This window comes from Coenobita brevimanus, chromosome 57 (assembly GCF_032717465.1).
Source record: "Coenobita brevimanus isolate Jiangsu-jjx chromosome 57, ASM3271746v2, whole genome shotgun sequence".
Taxonomy (NCBI): Eukaryota; Metazoa; Arthropoda; class Malacostraca; order Decapoda; family Coenobitidae; genus Coenobita; species Coenobita brevimanus.
Window position 1 is genome coordinate 19431367 of NC_137010.1, and position 19468 is coordinate 19450834.

The 19468-nt window shown below is 42.0% G+C and overlaps 1 protein-coding gene across 1 annotated transcript in view; it reads right to left on the reverse strand.

Moving 5' to 3' along the window:
- The window catches only part of LOC145401920 (uncharacterized), an 88736-nt gene that overhangs the window by 12955 nt on the left and 56313 nt on the right, over positions 1-19468 (reverse strand). The window contains exons 7-8 of the mRNA XM_080274026.1: positions 5987-6122; positions 4192-4272 (exon numbers count right to left, since the gene is read on the reverse strand). Coding sequence (XP_080130152.1) covers positions 4192-4272; positions 5987-6122 — 217 coding nt within the window. The remainder of the gene's footprint in view (positions 1-4191; positions 4273-5986; positions 6123-19468) is intronic.

Here is a 19468-nt window from a genome sequence, read left to right on the forward strand (position 1 = left end):
AAAGTACTAACAGGCTCAATCGATCCTTTTTCAGGATTTCGCTAAATGCTGAATGTGATCGATAGAGGAGCCTTTGTAAATAACTGCGGATGCTAGGCTTCAGCCTAATTGCGACATACAGTACATCGATGCAAACCAATGAGAACTAAGTCCTGAGAAGGGAGGGGGGAGGATTCGGGCCCCTAACCATGGTGGGGGGGGGGGAGATTCCCCCACCACCCTCTAGCCACCTTCCTCTACCCCAGTGCCTTTGTTCCCTCTCCCCCTCCCTCACCTCTGACCACCTCCTGCTCCCTCCCTCCCCCTCCCCCTCCCCCACCATCCTCCATCATGCCACCGTGGTTCCCCCCCCTTTCCCCCCCTCCCTGTCTCCCTGAGGAGGGTTATATCCCCTTTACCCACCCTCCACACCCCCATACTCCCTCTCTGCCTGTCCTCTTTGTCTTGTTGTGTCTGTCTCCCACCTCTATACCCCCTACCACCCCTCCAGGTCTCTCCCCACCCCATCCCCACCCCCCACCCCCTGTAGTATGCTGTCCGCTTACCTCTCCTCCCCTCACCCAGAGTATTATATGTCACTGTTACTATTCGCGTCGCATGTTTTCATTCAGAACCAGATTATTGTTTGTGTAATTGTATGCACTGATGCACAAAACACAGAATGTATGTTTTTTTCATGTATGTTTTTTACTTTGACAGCTACACAGCTATGACGGACGGGGACGGGGGGAGGGAAGGTGGAGAGGGGAGAAGTGTTGGGGGAGTAGGGTGTTGGGTGTGAGTGAGGAATACCAACATAATTATTTTGCATGCTACTGTTTGGGAAAAAAAAAAAAAAAAAAAAAAAAAAAAAAAAAAGAGCTGGAAAATTCTGAAGTGGGATACAGGAGGAAGGGGGGGGGGTAGCTCTAACTTTTTTCCCCTTTAAAATTCTTACAGTTACTTGATTTGACAGCTCTGACAGGAGGGGATGGGGGGGAAGGGGTGAGGGGAGAGGGTGCTGGAGTGTGTAACAGCAAGAAAAAGATTTTGCATGCTTTTGCTCAATTTCTTTTTTTATTTGGACAGCTACACAGCTATGAGGGAAGGGGATGGGGGGAGGGAATGTGGGGAGGGGAGAAGTGTTGGGGGGGAAGGGTGTTGGGAGTGAGTGAGGAACACTGACATAATTATTGTCCATGCTAATGTTTGGAAAAAAAAAAAAAAAAAGGCTGGAAAATCTGTAGGGTGGGGGTAGGCAGGGAGGGGGGTAAGGGGGGAGGGGAGGAAGAGAGGGGGGGTGACGGGAGTGGGTGAGGAAGGTCATAGGAGGGGAGGAATGAGGGAGGAATGGGGTGGGGGTGCATAGAAAAATAGTCACCCCACCTGGAAGGGAAACTTTTTTCAACTTTGACGGGCTATAGCTCATGAACCAGTTGGTCTAAATTGCTCTAGTTTGCAGCATATGGTGTGTAAGTTCAAGCTCTAAACCCTGGGCATAAAACTTTTTACTTCTGTAAGAGTCGAAAAATCGGCTCCATATACAGGTTTTCAGGAAGTTCGGCTGATCAAATTGAAGATCCTAGGGGTTAAGATGAGAGTGACCAGCCTCACTTATCCCTGAGTGGCATTACGTGAGCAATAAACCCCAACCACCCCTTGGATATACACCTGTACAGGCTCAATCTGACTGGAGCACTTTAATTATCCACTAAACCACCAGGTGCCATAATTTGGTTATATGGTTATCACCCAGCATAGTAAATGGTTTACTGGTGTACAGGAAACCATTTGGCTTGTCATTCAGTGTACAGTCACCCATAAATAGAAAGGAAAGACTGAAGGAAAGAAAGACTGGAGAGGAAGGGAGGAAAGAAAGAAGGAAGGGAGGAAAGAAGGAAGGAAGAGAGGAAATGGCAGTCACTCGAGAGCAGCACTACTGTACATCAAATGAGTAGATTGCCAATGCTTCCCACATATCACATCATCAAAGAATTAGCTCAGCGAGCTGAGGTAATAATGTGGTAAAGTATGTGACCCTGACTAAAGTACTTAGTGCCATGCTAGATCATTTTAATACCTTAGTGTTATCTGATTCTATATTAAGGATTACTTTATCTAAGTGCTAAAGTTACATTAAAGGCAGAAACAAATCACAAGCAAAATCATGATTGCCACTACTAATGGGCTCTGTAAAGTGTATATATCTCTTCCACAGGGGTTAGCCATGACAGAAGAATCAATGAACAGCTCAGTCCTTACACCTCTCTCTGTTTCTTCCTCGATCGCAACCAGTTGTCTTCCCTACTCACCTCCCTACCAAACTCCCCTACATATAATTTATCCAACTTTTTCCCATGCAGTTGGATAATGCAACCACAGTTTCTAAGTTACTGTCAATTACAGTACTGTGTCTGGATGAATATGTGCAATGAAAAAGTTCCGAGACTGTTCCTGTTAAGAATGAATGGAGTGCGGCACTGTCATGCATGCACAGTAGGGGCGAGCAGTAACCATCCTGAGTCAGCATGCGGCATGTCTTTGCACTTTCAACATTGGGACCAGTGTTACATGCATTTTTGTGGCCACGTGCATTTGTGATCTCACAGTGGACCTCAAACCTGAGCAGAGAGCAAACATAAAATTCTGTGCCATCCATCCATCATCCAATCCTACGTTGCCCCATGAGGAGTGTAGAAGCCCGGGGCTAGGCAGTTGGTCCTGACATTTAAGATAAGAGTGACCAGCCTCACTCATCCCTGAGTGGCATTACATGAGCAATAAACCCCAATCACCCCTTGGATATAAACCTTCACCGGTTCAATCCGACTGGAGCACAATAATTACCCACTAAACCACCAGGTGCCAAAATTTGGTTATATGGTTACCACCCAGTGTAGTAAATGGTTTCCTGGTGTACAGGAAACCATTTGGCTTGTCACTCAGTGTAGAGTCACCCACAGGCAGAAGCAAGAGGAAAGAATGAAGGAATGAAAGACAGAAGAGGGAGTGTAAAGTCACTCGTAGGCAGAAGGAAGTGAAAAGAATGAAGGAAAAAAAGACAGAAGAAGATGTGCCAAACTTGGAAAATTGGCAATGGAGACCCTTTAAATGCTTTAGCAGGCCTATGGCAATAAAGAAATGAGCTGGATGAAGTGTTTTGAGTGGCACTTGTGCTTCAAGAGGGGCAGAATGTCATGGGAGGGCGAAGAGAGGTCAGAGTGACCCTCCTCAAGCAGAATCCCTGAAAATGCCTAAAAAATTCCACAGACTGTGCATGAGGATCATCGGATCACCACGCTGATGATGCCAGCAACTTCCTTGATGATGATCCAATGATTCTCATGCACAATTTTTTTTTTTTTTTACATATTTGGGGATTCTGCTCATGAAGGGTCACCCTGCCCCTCTTGAAACACGAGCGCCACTCAAATGCCTCGCCTGGCTCATTGCTGCTTTGCCATAGGCCTGCTGAAGCATTTCAAGGGTCTCTGTTACCGATTTTCCGAGTCTGACAGAATCTGACGTTTGCTCTCTGCTCAAGTTTGGGGTCCATAGTGAGATCGCAAATAAGCATGTGCACATGGTCACAAAAACGCGTGTAACAAAGGTCCCGATATTGAAAGCATGACGCCACGCGGCATACTGACTCAACGAAGGTTACTGCTTGCCCTTGCTGCATGTACATGACTGTGACATGCTCCATTCATTCACAACAGGACCAGTCTTGGAACTTTCTGATTGCGCCTCGTATTTGTATTCTACACATATCAGCCAGACATGGGACAGTCAAAGGTGTTGAGTGCATGGGATACAAAACATGGCTGAATATTTTCTGGCTAGCACTGTTTTTACCAATTTTTGTTATTTGTAACTGTATAAGGTAAATACTGTACCTCTAACTATCCAAACAGAGAGCAGTCTGCATATAACCCACACATACTGTACTCTGATGTGCCATCCACCACATCTAGAAAATATCCTGTACTGACCAGATTATCCATTTCATACCTACTACCAACAAATTTCCTACCATTGCTACAATCCTTAGGGCAATTGTCTCCACTATAATACAGTACTTCAGTCATATTTTCTCCCTACATACAACTTATCCACTTCACTGTTTACTCATTATCTCACACTATTACGCTCCCACTACAGACAACTGCTCCCAGCACTACAGCATTGCAGATCTGACTACACCACCTTTACATGTCCACTGGTGTCGTACTTACGGATGGCTTTGCGTATGGCAGCTACTACCTGCCATGGATCATGCGGTCTGTACACAACCTGGGAAGGACACAGATATATGACTTATCTGAGGTATGTAGCTGGTCAGGCTAGCAATATACCGTATGTCTGAACTGAGTAGCCTACATCAGGGTCCTGATGGAACAATATGGGAATGGCTGGCAGGTAGATGAGCTGTATGTACTAGGGGTCACAAAAGGGTCAGTGTACAATAAGTCTGAAACATTTGGGACCACAGAACAAAGGGCACTGAAGTATTACTGTAGTGTCTGATCTACCAAACACTGGTAACCCTGATGTTGGGAGGTGTTGTGTATTGCCAGCTAGCAATATCCTCCTGCAAACACATAGCAAATATGTTTATATAAACATTGTTCATACACAGTAAGACATTGGTAATGTGTGCAGTTGTTCGAATGTTTTCAGTAGGCATCGGACCCCCTGTGCACTGTACTTTAGTGGCCCATAGTACCTAATAAATAGGATACTAGTACATCCTACCCTCCATACTACATTAAAAATAAGTTACTTGGCCTGCACTTCCAATATTCTCAGACAACCAATATCAAAGCCAAAACTATGATGGTTTTTCTACTACAGTACTGTACTTGTGTTTATCATACTTAAAAGGTTAACACCATATTATTCCTACTCATCATCATTACTGACAAAGAATCCTCAATATGGGATGGCTGTAACAGAACTCATACTTCTCTCCACCTCATCCATGGTCTCCCTTTCTCAGAACTCATACTTCTCTCCACCTCATCCAAGGTCTCCCTCTCTCAGAACTCATACTTCTCTCCACCTCATCCATGGTCTCCCTCTCTCAGAACCCATACTTCTCTCCACCTCATCCATGGTCTCCCTCTCTCAGAACTCATACTTCTCTCCACCTCATCCATGGTCTCCCTCTCTCAGAACTCATGCTTCTCTCCACCTCATCCATGGTCTCCCTCTCTCAGAACTCATACTTCTCTCCACCTCATCCATGGTCTCCCTCTCTCAGAACTCATGCTTCTCTCCACCTCATCCATGGTCTCCCTCTCTCAGAACTCATACTTCTCTCCACCTCATCCATGGTCTCCCTCTCTCAGAACTCATACTTCTCTCCACCTCATCCATGGTCTCCCTCTCTCTCTCTTCACCTCACTTACATATATTCTCCTGATATATCTCTTACTATACATCCATTCTACAAGGCCATACCGTCTCAGGGTACCCTTTCTATTTTCTTCAGCACCTCCAAAGACTTTTTTCCTCTAATAGTGCTGCTGATCTCACTTTCTAACACCTAATGCATATGGATCTGAATATGTCCACATCATTCTCATAAATTTCTCTTTATCCATTAAGAAATGCCACATCTCACTTCTACACCCCATTCATGTATTGTAAAGTTCCCACAATCCAGGTGGTGATCAAGTGGTTAGAAAAGTGATCTGTTTAAAAGGAAATGAATTCAATCCTAGGCTGGGGAATGAAAGTCTGATTATTTCAAATTTGTTACAATACAGTTTATTGATCCTCCCCAAGATCAAATATGTTACAAAAACACCCCTATTAATATCACTACACCCATCTTGAATGAGACACCCTAAACATGCATTCAATACGGATTTGAAAGTGGTGATATGTGAGGGTGTGCGAAACACAGGAGGACTGCTAGGCCTCACAGAATGGGCAGTCTACTCTTAATGTAGATTTTGAAAAAAAGAAAAAAAAAAAATCTAACCTCCCCTCCCCTGCTCACCTCAAATATCTCCAGAGAACTGATGTCAGCCCTGGATGAGAGACAGTCTCCACGTGACAACAGCCGAATCACTGCTGGGATGCGACCCTTGGAGGAGTCTGGTGATCTTCCCAAGGCTGGCCATGCCCCTGCTAAGCTGTGGATGTGGACAAGTTAATATTTAATGCTGGTCTTTGTCATCATCATCATCATCATCCTGACCTCTTTCCCACCTAAGGATGGGGTCAGGTAGGGTTCAGAAAGCAAGCACAGAGAGAACACAATGAAGAAAGACCAATCAACAGCATGCTCAGAGAAATGGGGTACACACTCATTCATTTGCCATTAAAGCCCCCAGAATCCTGGTTCTACCACCTAGCCCTAACCACTTGGAAATACTGTCTTGTGTTTTTCTTTATATATATATATATATATATATATATATATATATATATATATATATGCTCTTTACATTTCCTGCCAGATAGTCATTCCATTAACTATTAAGTTTTAAAAGGGGTGCCAAACCCATGTCATGTAGTACCCTTTTGCACAGTACATAATTCATCCAACCAACTCAATCTTTAAGTTCCGTGGCCTCATCGACTTCCATCTATCACTTTCTTACAACCTCATTTAACAGGTCTATCCACCTTCTTGCCTTACCTCATCCCCTTCCACTGTAAAACTCACATACATCCTTTTCACCACCCTACTTAAGCTGCATACATTCTCTCCACATGTCCACATTATCTAGGTACTCTCTTCATCCCTTAGGACAAAAAACATCGTAACTCCACATCTTTCACAAATCACATTACAGTAAACCCTCACTAAATCAAATCTTGATAAACCAAATTTTAGCTATGTCAACCTCTGTGAGCCACCAAATAATCTTCAAAAAAATCAAACAAAAGGTCAATTTACCAAGGAGACATGGCTGCCAAACAGAATGCCCATGTAAAAGGCAGGTGACAAAGGTCATATGGTCTGTCTCACATCAGGATTACATAAAGAAAAAGTAACTTTTGTTGCTTTCTCTCTTTAGCCATTTATTATACCCATGCTTGCAGAGCTGTTATGATTTTTGTGGAGTGTGTGTGTGTGTGTGTGTGTGTGTGTGTGTGTGTGTGTGTGTGTGTGTGTGTGTGTGTGTGTGTGTGTATTTACCTATTTGTAGTATACAGGAATTGAGCAATGCTCGTGTTGTCCTGTCTCCATATCCACATTTATCAAGTCTACCTTTACACACATGAATGTTTTTGTCATGCACCACCTCTTTGTCTAAGTCGTTCCAAATATTTAAGTATTTACCTAATATACCTAGTTGTGATATAAACGGAATGTACTATGCTCGTGGGTTTCCGTCGCTGTTTCTCAATAAGTCGAATTTAACTTTAAACTCGTTTAAGTTTTTAGACTGGACGATCTCTTTGTCCAGGCTATTCCATAAGTCTATACTTCTGTAAGGAAAGCTATATTTCTTGATATCCTTCAAGCAGCTTGACTTTTTCAATTTCATTCCATGTCCTCTTGTTACTCTCTTATCCCATACAAACAGATCTTCTTTGTCAATTTTATCTACTCCCACCATGGTCCTGAACACCACAATCATGTCTCCCCTCTTTCTCCTTTCCTCTAACGAAGGCAAATCCAGTTTTTCCAGCCTCTCTCTGTATGACAGGTCTGTCAGACTGGGGACCATCTTGGTTGCTGTTCTTTGTATTCTCTCAATCTTGTTTATATCTTTCTTTTTGTGTGGGGACCACACTACTGCTGCATATTCTAACCTGGGGCGGATCATGGCCACTATCAATTTTTTCATCATTTCCTCATCCATATAATGAAATGCTACTCTTAGGTTAGTCAAGAGTTTATAAGTCTCTCCAACTATCTTGTTAATATGCTTTTCTGGTGACAAACTATCTTGGACCAGCACTCCCAAATCTTTCTCTTCTCTCCTTTTTGTGATTAATTCATTCCCCCAAAAATAATTCAGTGATGGTCTCCTGGTACTTTTACCCATTTCCAATATTTTACATTTCTTTACATTAAATTTCATTTCCCACGTCCGGCTCCAATTGTGTATCCTATCCAAATCCTCCTGCAGTATTTTACAATCCTCCTCAACCTCTATCTTCCTCAAGATCTTTACATCATTAGCAAACAGACTTGCATAACTGTTCACTCCATCTACCATATCATTTACGTAAATCAGGAACATTACTGGCGCCAACACTGAGCCTTGAGGGACTCCACTTGTTACTTCCCTCCATCCAGACATCTTTTCCTTTATTACTGTCCTCATTTGTCTGTCTCTCAAAAAGTCTCTCATCCATTCCAGAAGTTTCCCCTTTAGTCCTTCAATATATTCTAGTTTCCACATTAGTCTCTTGTGAGGTACCTTGTCAAAGGCCTTCTCTAAGTCTAAGTATACACAATCCACCCAACCATCTCTCTCCTGTACCACATCAATCGCTCTTGAGTAAAAGCTCAACAAGTTTGAAACACATGACCTTCCACTTCTGAATCCAAACTGACATTCAGCCAAAATATTCATCTCTTCCAGATATTTTATCCATCTGTCTTTCAGGATTCTCTCAACACAATTTTGCGACCATGCTGGTTAGAGACACTGGTCTATAATTCAGGGGTTCTTCCCTGTTTCCTCCCTTGTAAATTGGTACCACATTTGCCCTCTTCCATTCTTGAGGCACTTTCCCCTCTTCCAGTGAGCATACAATTAAGCTGTGAATTTTATCCACCAGTTGTTCTCTGCATTCCTTCAGTACCCAATTAGAAATTCCATCAGGTCCTGGGGCTTTCCTTACATCTTGAGTTTCCAGTAATTTATACACTTCCTGTACCTCCACTTTTATATCTTTCATCACCGGAACATTTCTAATCACTCCCTCCCCTTCCACAAGCTCCTTTTCTTTAGTGAAAACTGACTGGAAACGTTTGTTCATTATTTCTGCTTGCTTTGCCGCATCCTTAAAGACCTCTCCTTCTACTTTCAGCTTGGTGATTCCTTCCTTTGTTTCAGTTTGCCATTAACAAATCTATAAAACAGTTTGGGTTCATCCTTGCATTTGTCAATTATACCTTTTTCAAAATTCCTTTCTTCTTCTCTACGTATTCTTATGTATTCATTTCTTGTTCTTTTATATTCTTCCTTTGTTCTGTCGTTACCTCTCTTTCTCCAATTGTTCCACGCCTTATCTCTCTCTTTTTTTGCTATCATACACCTTCTATTAAACCACTCCTTTTTCCTGTTTTCTTTCCCTCTTACTCTTGGTACAAATTTTTCGACTCCCAAATTACAGAGGTCTAGAAAGATATCCCACTTCCTCTGTATCTCTCTTGTTTCTCTGAATTTTCTCCAATCCGCATTTTCAAAAAAGTTTCTCAATCCTGTAAAATTTGCTTTCCCAAAGTTGTATCTTCCCTGTCTATGAAGCTTGTCTCTTGGCTAGACGTTTCCTATTAACATCTGGAACTCAATGACCACGTGATCACTTTTTCCCAAAGGACAGAGATATTCCAATGATTCTATTACATCGGGTTCTTTGGTGAACAGTAAATCTAACCTTGTTGGTGTGTCCTCACCTCGAAACCGTGTCTCTTCTTTGACCCATTGCGTCATCACATTATTCATTATTATATTTAATAACATAGTGCCCCACGAATCCTCGCCACCTCCCGAGTACCATTCCTCCCAGTTCACCTCTTTACAATTAAAGTCACTCACCAAAATTATATTATTGCTTTTCTCAATTATTTTTTGCAAGTAGCTAGCCATATCTGACAACATCTCATGGTATTCGTCATTCTTCCATGCTCTCGTCTTTGGGGGAACATACACTACCGCCATCTCTCTCTTAACATTCTCTCCAGTTTCTAATTTCATATATATCACTTCAGCCCTGCCTTCTCCCATTTCCACAGTATCTACATTTATGTTGTTCTTCACTGCTATCATCACTCCTCCTCCCTTTTTTTCTTTTCTGTTTTTTCTCCACAGTTTGTATTTACCATCTCCCAAATGAACATCAATATCTTCTCTTAATTTGGTCTCTACAAAGCACATGACATCAGGTTCATGTTCTCTCAAGAAATCATTAATTTCGATCCTAGTCGATATGAAACCATCAACATTAGTATATATCACCTTCAAATTATTTTTGACATTATTAATACCCTCTTCTCTCCTACTCTCTGTCCGTACCACTTCCTCAACTTCTGATCTTTCACAACCATCCCCCCTAGTTTCCTTCACTTCTATTTCCTTACTTTCATATCCAATACTCTCCAAAAAAAAGTATTACATTCTTCCTCTGTCCTCTTATCATTTTTTTCCTTTACTTCTTCCTTTAATGATTTTAAAACTTCTCTTTCTTCTTCATTCAGATCTTTTCTTATTATAATATTTTCCATCCCCGCCTCTTTGCTTAATTTCCAGGTCACTTTAAGTATCTCATTTATTACACTTTCTGATGTAAACTTGACTCTCATTGGTCTTGTTTCCCCTTTCTTGTAAGGCCCTATCCTCCTTACTTCCTCAATTTCTTTTACCCACTTGTCTCCTTCGGGGTCAATCTTGCCTAATATTCCTCTCACCATGTTCGTGTCTCTCTCGAGTCTTACGAACCTAACCTTTTCTTCCTCTTCTCTGTTTCCAAATACTACCACACACCTGTTCCTTTCTACAGTTTCTCTCACTATTTTCTCTTTTTTCTTCAGTATTTTCACTACATTTTCTTCCATTTCTCTCTTGTTCATTTCCCTTTCTTCCAGGATGATCTCTCTTAAGCTGGCCACTTCTTTCTGTTCTTCTTCTAAGTGTGCCCACTTTGCCTTGTGTTCTTCTAATACATTACTCACCTTCTCCGTTTTATTAGTACTCTCTTCTAGTTTCCTCCTCAGTTCAACATTTTCCCGCTTCAAATTCCTAATTTCTTCATTGGCTGTTTCATTGGACTGGATCAGACTCTGTATGGTGGTTTCTGTATTTACTGACACATCCTTTATCACTAGATTCTCTACTTTCTTTTCGAGTTCACTAATCCTCATAATTAATGTTTTAACCAGGTCCATGACATTGGTATTAGCATCAAATCCTAGAAATTCCAGTCCCTCATTGTTTATATTTTCGGCCATGTTTAATGTAAAGTACCAAAACAGCTGTTACCGAAAAAACTGCAAACATTCATGTATACTATAGCCAATAAATCTTTACATTTTTGGTAGTCTATTAACTTTCATTACTTTAAATTTAAGGCAAGACCTTAGGAGACAGGACAGACAAAATTCCTGAAACTACTTAAGGTTAGGAGCGATGGCTGGGACGTCCGCTCTCTCCGACTGTGTGTGTGTGTGTGTGTGTGTGTGTGTGTGTGTGTGTGTGTGTGTGTGTGTGTGTGTGTGTGTGTGAGAGAGAGAGAGAGAGAGAGAGAGAACAAAATTAGTTTTTATCTGATTTTAACAAAACCTGGTGGAAGGTTTGAAGGTTAGCAAATCAGTAAACCTTTTTTTTTTTTTTTTTTTTTTTTTTTAAACAGCTCAAAGGTCGTCACCAAGCTAGGTCAAAGTATGATGTAGCAACATTAGCCAACACTGTTCTTGCTGATTTACACCAAACTTGGTGGAAGGGGTGAAGGTAGGGCAGACTGAAAGGGAGTCAATTTTGAGAACAATCACTAAAACATCAAGACCACATGGTAAGGTCAGAGTGTGACCCATATGTTTGTATATGATGAAATTGTTGCTGCTGAGCCTCAGTTTGCATGACCATGCAAACCCATCAACCGCAGATAGGCAACTATCCCTGCGGGGTTGTCCCACAGATTCCCGACACCACTGATGATGTGTCTGCATCTTCCTCGTAGTGTAGCACGCGCTGTGCAGTGATCTATTTTTTGTGTTATGTAAGCCTATTCTACAAGTGGAGCATGTTTAATCTATGATTCCACCCAAACCAAATCTATGCTGTCAACTTAGGAGAGTTGGGTTATGTCCTGATTTCAGCCTAGCTAGGTGAACATAATCAGCTGTTTAAGGATACCTCTGATGAGCAGACAGCAGGAAGGGGTGGTTTGAAGTACAGTGCTCTGATTCAAGTGTTGTACTCCCCTGCCTGTGAAGTGAGTATGTATGTGTTTCTTCACTGCTACTGTTGGAATGTCTGGGATAGGACATTACAGAAGAGGGTCTGGTGATGATTGTAAGGTAACTGTTGCAAATGCCTAATTGTGTTGTGTGTTAGTGCAGGCTGCCACAAAGAAATGTGTGCCTCTCATATCGAGATACCCTCAAACAAGAAGGACTTTAACTGCAAAGTATATCTTAGCTGTAGGAGCAATACTGGTGCAACCAGTGATGATATGTAAAGCATTATTCTGTATGGTCTGCAAGGTGTTGTTGAGGGTGTTAGATTGGATGAGATTCACTCTGGGATGACACAGGACATCACCGATCTGATGCACTGAGCGGGGAAAATGTTTTTTTTTTTGCTGCCCAACCTCTGTTCCTGCAAGTGCCTCAACTGCTATGAACCTGAGATGCATTGCCTCTTAATGTCTTGTAGGTGGTCCTTGAGGCTATGTCCAGAGTCATGTCACTTCAGCAATCATAATGGAAGGGGTACAAGGCACAGGTACGTTGTTAAGTATCATTGTTGCTGGTGATGAAAGCAGTGGCGGATTTGGCTGCAGTGATCATCAATCTGCTGTCCTCAACTCATGCTTGTAGTGCATTAAGGTAGCCTTGTTGCACGGAGCATGCTGAGTCTGCGATGTGATGTGGAGCTATTATGGTAACATCATCTGTGTATAAGGCAATGTTTACGGACAGTTGATATGTGGGAATATCATATATATATGTTACAGTGAATCTATGTAACAAGTGGTTTCATGAAATCCCTAGTTAATTTGTGAAATGAGTGTGAATTGGGATGAAATAAATTAGGCCAGATTAATTTAGGCAGTGGTTTGGTTAGGCTGGGATAATCGAGGTTAAGCTTTGGTTAGGTTAGGTTAATTTAACTGAACTCATAACATTAGTTAGCATTCATTTGAATTGATGTAACCTAATCTAACTAACCTAGCTTAACCTAACCTAAGCTCTACTTAGATTATCCCAGCCTAACCTAACTGCAGCCTAAATTAATCCATCCCAATTAATTCATTTCATGAACTGCCAAAGGATTTTGTGCAATCATTGGTTGCACAAATTCTATCTATCTATCTATTGCCAGATGCCTCAATACAGTAAGGGGTGGCCACAAACAAATCCCCTCCATGTCGCCCTGTCTCCCATCATTTCATTGCCCTCCTCCAAGCTCACATCCCTCTCTCTCATATACCTCTCCACTCCATCCCTCCATCTCATCCTCAGCCTCCCCCTCCCTCTCCCCCCTCCACCTCATTGACGTACTCTTCTCATTAGTATCCTGCTCTCCATTCTCTCCACATGGCCAAACTACATCAATGTACTTCTCCTAATGCTTTCTATCACATCCACATCCACACCACAATGCTTTTTCACTTCCTCATTTGACAGTCTGTCTCTCCATGTAACACCACATGCTCCTCTCAAATAACTCATTTCCATTGTTCTCACTCTTGACTTGTGTCCTTCCAACAAGGTCCACATAAATTCACTGTAGCATATATGGTATAAGCTGAAAAGTGTAAGTGAGAGAACAGAGCCCTGGGAACCCTGTTTTGGAAATTCATGTATGTACTGGCTAGCTTTGGAATGTAATGTGCTTGTCTGCTTAATAAATAGTTGGCAAACCAGTGTTTGGTGTTGTTCTCCATGCCTGTGTTGTAGATCCACGTGATTAGTTTGTGTCAAGGGATGGCATCAAATGCTTTCCTTGTGTCTACAGCTGCATGGAATGTATGGTGTGCAAGTCTTGCTGAGTTGATGCCATCAGATGCATGTGTGTGAGACTGGTTAGTAAAGTGTTAGGAGAGTCTAGTGCTCTAAGGTCATGTTATGAGAAAGGAAGGGAATTATGAACTGTGACTCTGTTAAGAATTAGGCATTCAGTTATCTAGGATGGTATGTTGAATAGCATTCTGGGTTTGTGGGAAGAGGGGTGTTTTGGGTTTGTGGGAACAGGGGTGTTTTGGGTTTGTGGGAAGAGGGGTGTTCTGGGTTTGTGGGAAGACAGGTGTGCTGGGTTTTTATTTGGTTTGCATATGATGATGACTTCCATGTTTCCAAATGGTGGGAATGCTACAATGTGTGTATGAGTACAGTCATGACTTGGTATTTGACAGTTTGGTCTGGTGGTAGGTGGGGGCACTCACCATCCACTCACTCAATGTGGTGCTGCTTTGGGTGTCTACCCTTTCCTCTCTTCCATCCTTCCTCTTCTCTCTTTCCTTCCTTCATTCTTTCCTCTTCCTTCTGTCTATGGATGACTCTATACTGAGTGACAAGCCAATTGGCTTCCTGTACACCAGGAAACCATTAACTATGCTGGGTGGTAACCGTATAACCAAATCATGGGGTATGATGGTTTAGTGGGTAATTAAGGTGCTCCAATCGGATTGAGCCTGTGCAGGTTTATGTCCAAGGGATGGTTGGGGTTTACTGCCCATGTATTGCCACTCTGGGATGAGTGAGGTTGGTCACTCTCATCTTAAATGTCAGGACCAACTTGCCTAGCCCCGGGCTCTTACGCTCCTCAAGGGGCAACACAGGATTGGATGATGGATGGATGGTATGCGATAAATCGAAATAACAACGAAGTAAAAGTTATAACCAGTTTCAGGTTAACAACTGCAAAATTCACCTACATGATAACTGTTGTGACCACATACAATCCCATGCATGCACGGTGTCTCTCATGCAAGCCGTCACTCAGACATTTGAGCCAAGATGGCCACCCAGTGTTTACATTCACTGTGATAGTCTCCCTTTTGTTCTGTTTTGTGCGTGCAATGTCAATAAAGCACTCTATCTATCGTCAAAGCTGGGCACTAAAGCAATAATCTGACAACAGATAATTTTTGTTATCAAATTATTATCGGATGTTAACTCCCATAATCGTTATCATAATAGTTAACTTCTAATAACTCAGTTTTTTGGTCCAATAATGTCCATTACTTTATTGTCCAATAAAAGTTTTATTGTTTTAAATTTTCTATTTGGGTTCTTCAGTAAAACAGTTATTCTTTGTTGTTAATTATATTTCTTATAATGGAAAGTTTAAACTATAAGTGGTTATAAAACTCATATACCATACTTTGTTGTTATTCTACTTGTCATTTACATGTACAATATTTGTGTTATAAATAAAATATATAGCTCTGATATACTGGGTATTTGTTTCTTATGTCCAATATAATGATGCAATGATTATTTTTATTTCTGTACAGTGATGAAAACTACTGTATATGGTTTGTAAAACTCTTACTTATTCTTGGATTTAACATAAGTACCTGTATCTGCTCTCTGAGTGCCCTCTAGTAACTGATGTCTCTGATGCCTGTGTGTGAACAAAATACCATAACTGAAACAATTTTAGATGATTTCAACAAAACTCGTTGGATGAGTTTAGGATCAGCCAAGGGGTTGATCTGCACTTTATGAAAACAACAGGTCAAAGATCAAGATCACAAGAAAAGGTCAATTTAGTTTTTATCCAATATAGATAATGTATGTATGTATGTAAACCAAACTTTGTGAAAGACCTTCAGGTAAACTGTATAAAGGAAATTGAAAAACAAACAAGTCAATGTCAAGGTCCAAGGGAAAAATCAAATAAATGAATCAAGATCACAAGGAAAGGTCAACTAAAACAGTTCCAATGCACTTTAAACCAAACTTTATGGGAGATTCAGGGTAAAGAGAGGAGGAAGGGATTAAATTCTGAGAACAATCTACAAAAGATCAAGGTCAAATGAGGCATTCTGTGGAAAAAGGACCAACTAACCAAAAATGGTGAAATGAACTGACAGGTTCCAATATGTTCCCCTGGCCAAGACCATGTTTTTGCCCAAAGAAATGAATATTGTCCCTTTTAGCATTGTTAAGAATCCATATTCTGGACCAACAGCAATCGACCCTATTGCATTCAGTTGCTCCAGTGAACGGTGGTTCCATGGAGGAGGAAGACACGCCATTGGGAGATTTCCTCCCAGCCCATGAGGCACTTCTTGGCCTATGAGCATGACAACTGATGCCTAATACTGTACCTGTCAGTTTTATTGTTTAATTTACATATATGATAGATATAATGACATCCTCCAAATGGCTTTTTTTTTTTTTTTTTTTTTTTTTTTTTTTTTAAATAAACAATTTGTTGAAATTATTGGTCTTTTGAGAGGAGCACCACAAGTATTAAACAGCAGACCCTCACTACAAGAGACCAATTGGGGGGTGAAGTCTGATCTGATAAAGTGGAAAGTTCATTACATCCGTGCCCCCCTTCCCCCCAAAGTGGTATTTCATGTACATTTGAAAAATGAGTAAAAGGGCATATTTCTAGTTCCAAAAATGAAAACTATATCTATTTTACATTAACCTGGCCCATAATTTCACCTTTTTGCAGCTTATTTCATGTCCCTGTCATAGCACTTCTTCATGACTAGTACAGTATTATTGTAGTCTGTTATTACAACTCAGCAATCATAAAGGGGAGGGGGAAATTTCAGGCCAGGTTGGAGTAAAATGGGATGGAAACAAATGTACTGTACATTGTACCTGCATTCTTGCATGCTGTACATTGAGTTAACTGTCATTCACTGTCACTGACAAAGATGGCTTCTGGTGGCTCTGGTGTCATATCTGGTATAGAGAATCCTGAGGTGCTGGGGGTTGGGGTCCGGGAGACTGTACTGCTGGATCCTGTGGCTACATAGAGGCTGGCTGAGGATGTTGATGCTACAGCACTGTGGAGGTCTCTTGACTCTGTGCAGAGCCTCTTGGCAGCAGAAGGGGCCACAGACTTGAAAAACTGGGAGATCTCAGCCCTGATCTGCCTTGGGTACTGCAGCTGCTTGAACTCCAACCTGATAAGCCGCATGACCTCAAAATATTGAGCCAGAAGTCCTCCAACTTTGTCTACGATAGTCAGGATTGTATCTACTGAATCAATGCCTGCAACTACAGACAGACCACGTGCCTCCTCCTCCTCCTCTCTCATTTGCTGCTGTCTTGTCTTGTAGTTCAGCCAGTCTCCTCCTCCTCATCCAGCCACTCTTGCAGCTCCAACTCAACAAGGTTCCCCTCACCTGCAACTGCCAACATTTCTGCCAACCTTGGTGGCTCAAACACCTCAAATTCATGCTATGATGCTGATGTCTTGGGGGTTCTGAGGAGTCTGCACCATCCTTTCTTGTGCATGGCAAGTGGCACTGCCTTCCAAGCTTCTGCCCAGTTGAAAATGGCTTCCTTTATGGTGCACTTCTTGAAACTGTGTAGGGTTTTCTTGCCTCTGGTGTCCTCATAGTCAGCCTGGTCAATCCCACCCTCAATCATGAGGAACCACTGAAGGTACAGGCTTCTGTAGTGCCTCTTGGCACTCTCTACAACTCCCTGGTCCATGGGCTGTGGTGTTGGTTTGCAGGAACAAGACTTTGAATTATCCGTCCTTGCTGCAGAGCCTGCCTGGCAAAGGATGGGCTAATGCATTGTCCAACAGCAGCACTGCCTTCATGTCGTCAAGACTAATGCCATACTTTTTTTGGTGCAGCCTCATGGAAGGGTTGAAGCTGTGGTGGAAGCAGTCATGAATGATATGCTGGGTAAACCAGGCAGAATTATTACTATGGTACTCACAGGAAGCCTGATCATGATGTTCCTGAGTGACTTAGGTCACTTTCTCTTACCTACTATGTCTTGTCACTCTTTTATGCCCTGGAGAGCTGACAATACCTTTCTAAGCCTGGATATTTTGAGGAAGTGCACATCATATGACCCCAGTCTCATCTGCACTGTAGATTTGAAACTCATGCAGGCTCTCCTCCTCCATCAGCTTTTGAAGATGCTGAATGAACTGCTCCACAGCATGAACATTGGCACTGAGCAACTCTCCAGTTAGGGCTTTGTTAACAATGCTATGGTGCCTCCTGAGCCTTCATAGCCTGCCATCCCTGAGTTTGAAATCTTCAATTCCAAGGTGCATAACAAGCCTTTGTGCTGTGTGTTGGATGTCCAAGTCATGCACAGGGACACCCTCAGATTGCTCCTGTGTATACCACCTATACACTGCTTCGTTGGTTTCTCATTGGGTAGCTCCCTGGTTCTGAACACATATTTCTCCTTCCTAACTTCCATTTTCTTCATTATCTCCTTTGTTTTGACCTCTGAAGGTCATACTTGCACATGAGGTCGCCCCTGCTCATGCCTTCTCGTGCGCCTCAATCATTTCCATCTTCTTTGCGATAGTTGTAATTCTTTACTTAATCAGAAGGGGAGGTGCTAAGACATTCCTCAATAGAAATAATTTTTCACAATCAATCACAATGGGAAAGTCCTTGGCACACTCAAAGAATGTAAGATGCACTTGTTGTGGCATTAACACAACGAAAGATGCAGGAAGACTGAGGCCGACCATGTGCAATAGAGTGTGTCCACAGACTCTGGTCCCACACAAGCCTACCAGAAGTAGCCTAAAACAGCCCAACCTGCAACCGCTTCCTACCTGCACCTCTCCAACCTAGCCCAAGTGGATGGCAAAAATTGCCATCAACAATGATGACTGCATTCTGAATCACCCTGTGCACGGACAGCAATCCGATAAGGCTGCATAATGTGCCCCCTGTAATGGATAGTACTGTACATGTTAATGCCAAAAAACTGTCTGGTGGGCTTAGAGATGGTCAGAAGGACGGCATAATGTGCCCCATTTAACGGATATTATTCAGTATGTCTGGTGGTTTGTCCAGGGACCTTCGTAGTGCCCATTAAATCTGATATCTAGTCTATTGAGGTCCATTAAACCTAGGGTTTACTGTATATCAAGAATCCTGTCACTTCAAAATGGGATGGGTTTTGGCTTTACAATTATAAAAATAGATGACACCATGCACACAATCCCCCTCCCCCACTTATCGCATTAAAAATAGTCTTTATCATCACTGTACATATATTTACCAGTCATATTATGAACGCCTGTTCATTCGCCAATTTTTCTGCGGGTCAATAATGAAAATTGGAGCAGCCATTCCAGTACAGTAGTTAAAGAGATACTGACTTTCGAATCTTTATCCCATGGTGTCCGATGTTTATTTCCGCCAACCTCTCACCACGCTAGGGATTTCTGGAAAATCACCATTTTCTTTTTTTTACCACAATATCTCAGCTAATACTTACCCAAAAATAAGAAACTAAGTGTCACAATACTCATCAATCCTTTGACTTCAAGCTGATGGCCTCAGATTGTCCAGGTAGTGTGTAGAGTCAGATAGCCTTTGGAAAGGGGTAACTTTTTGTGTTTTTTGTGCTGTGTTCATATGCACTGCACAAGTAAGACTTATACTAGCC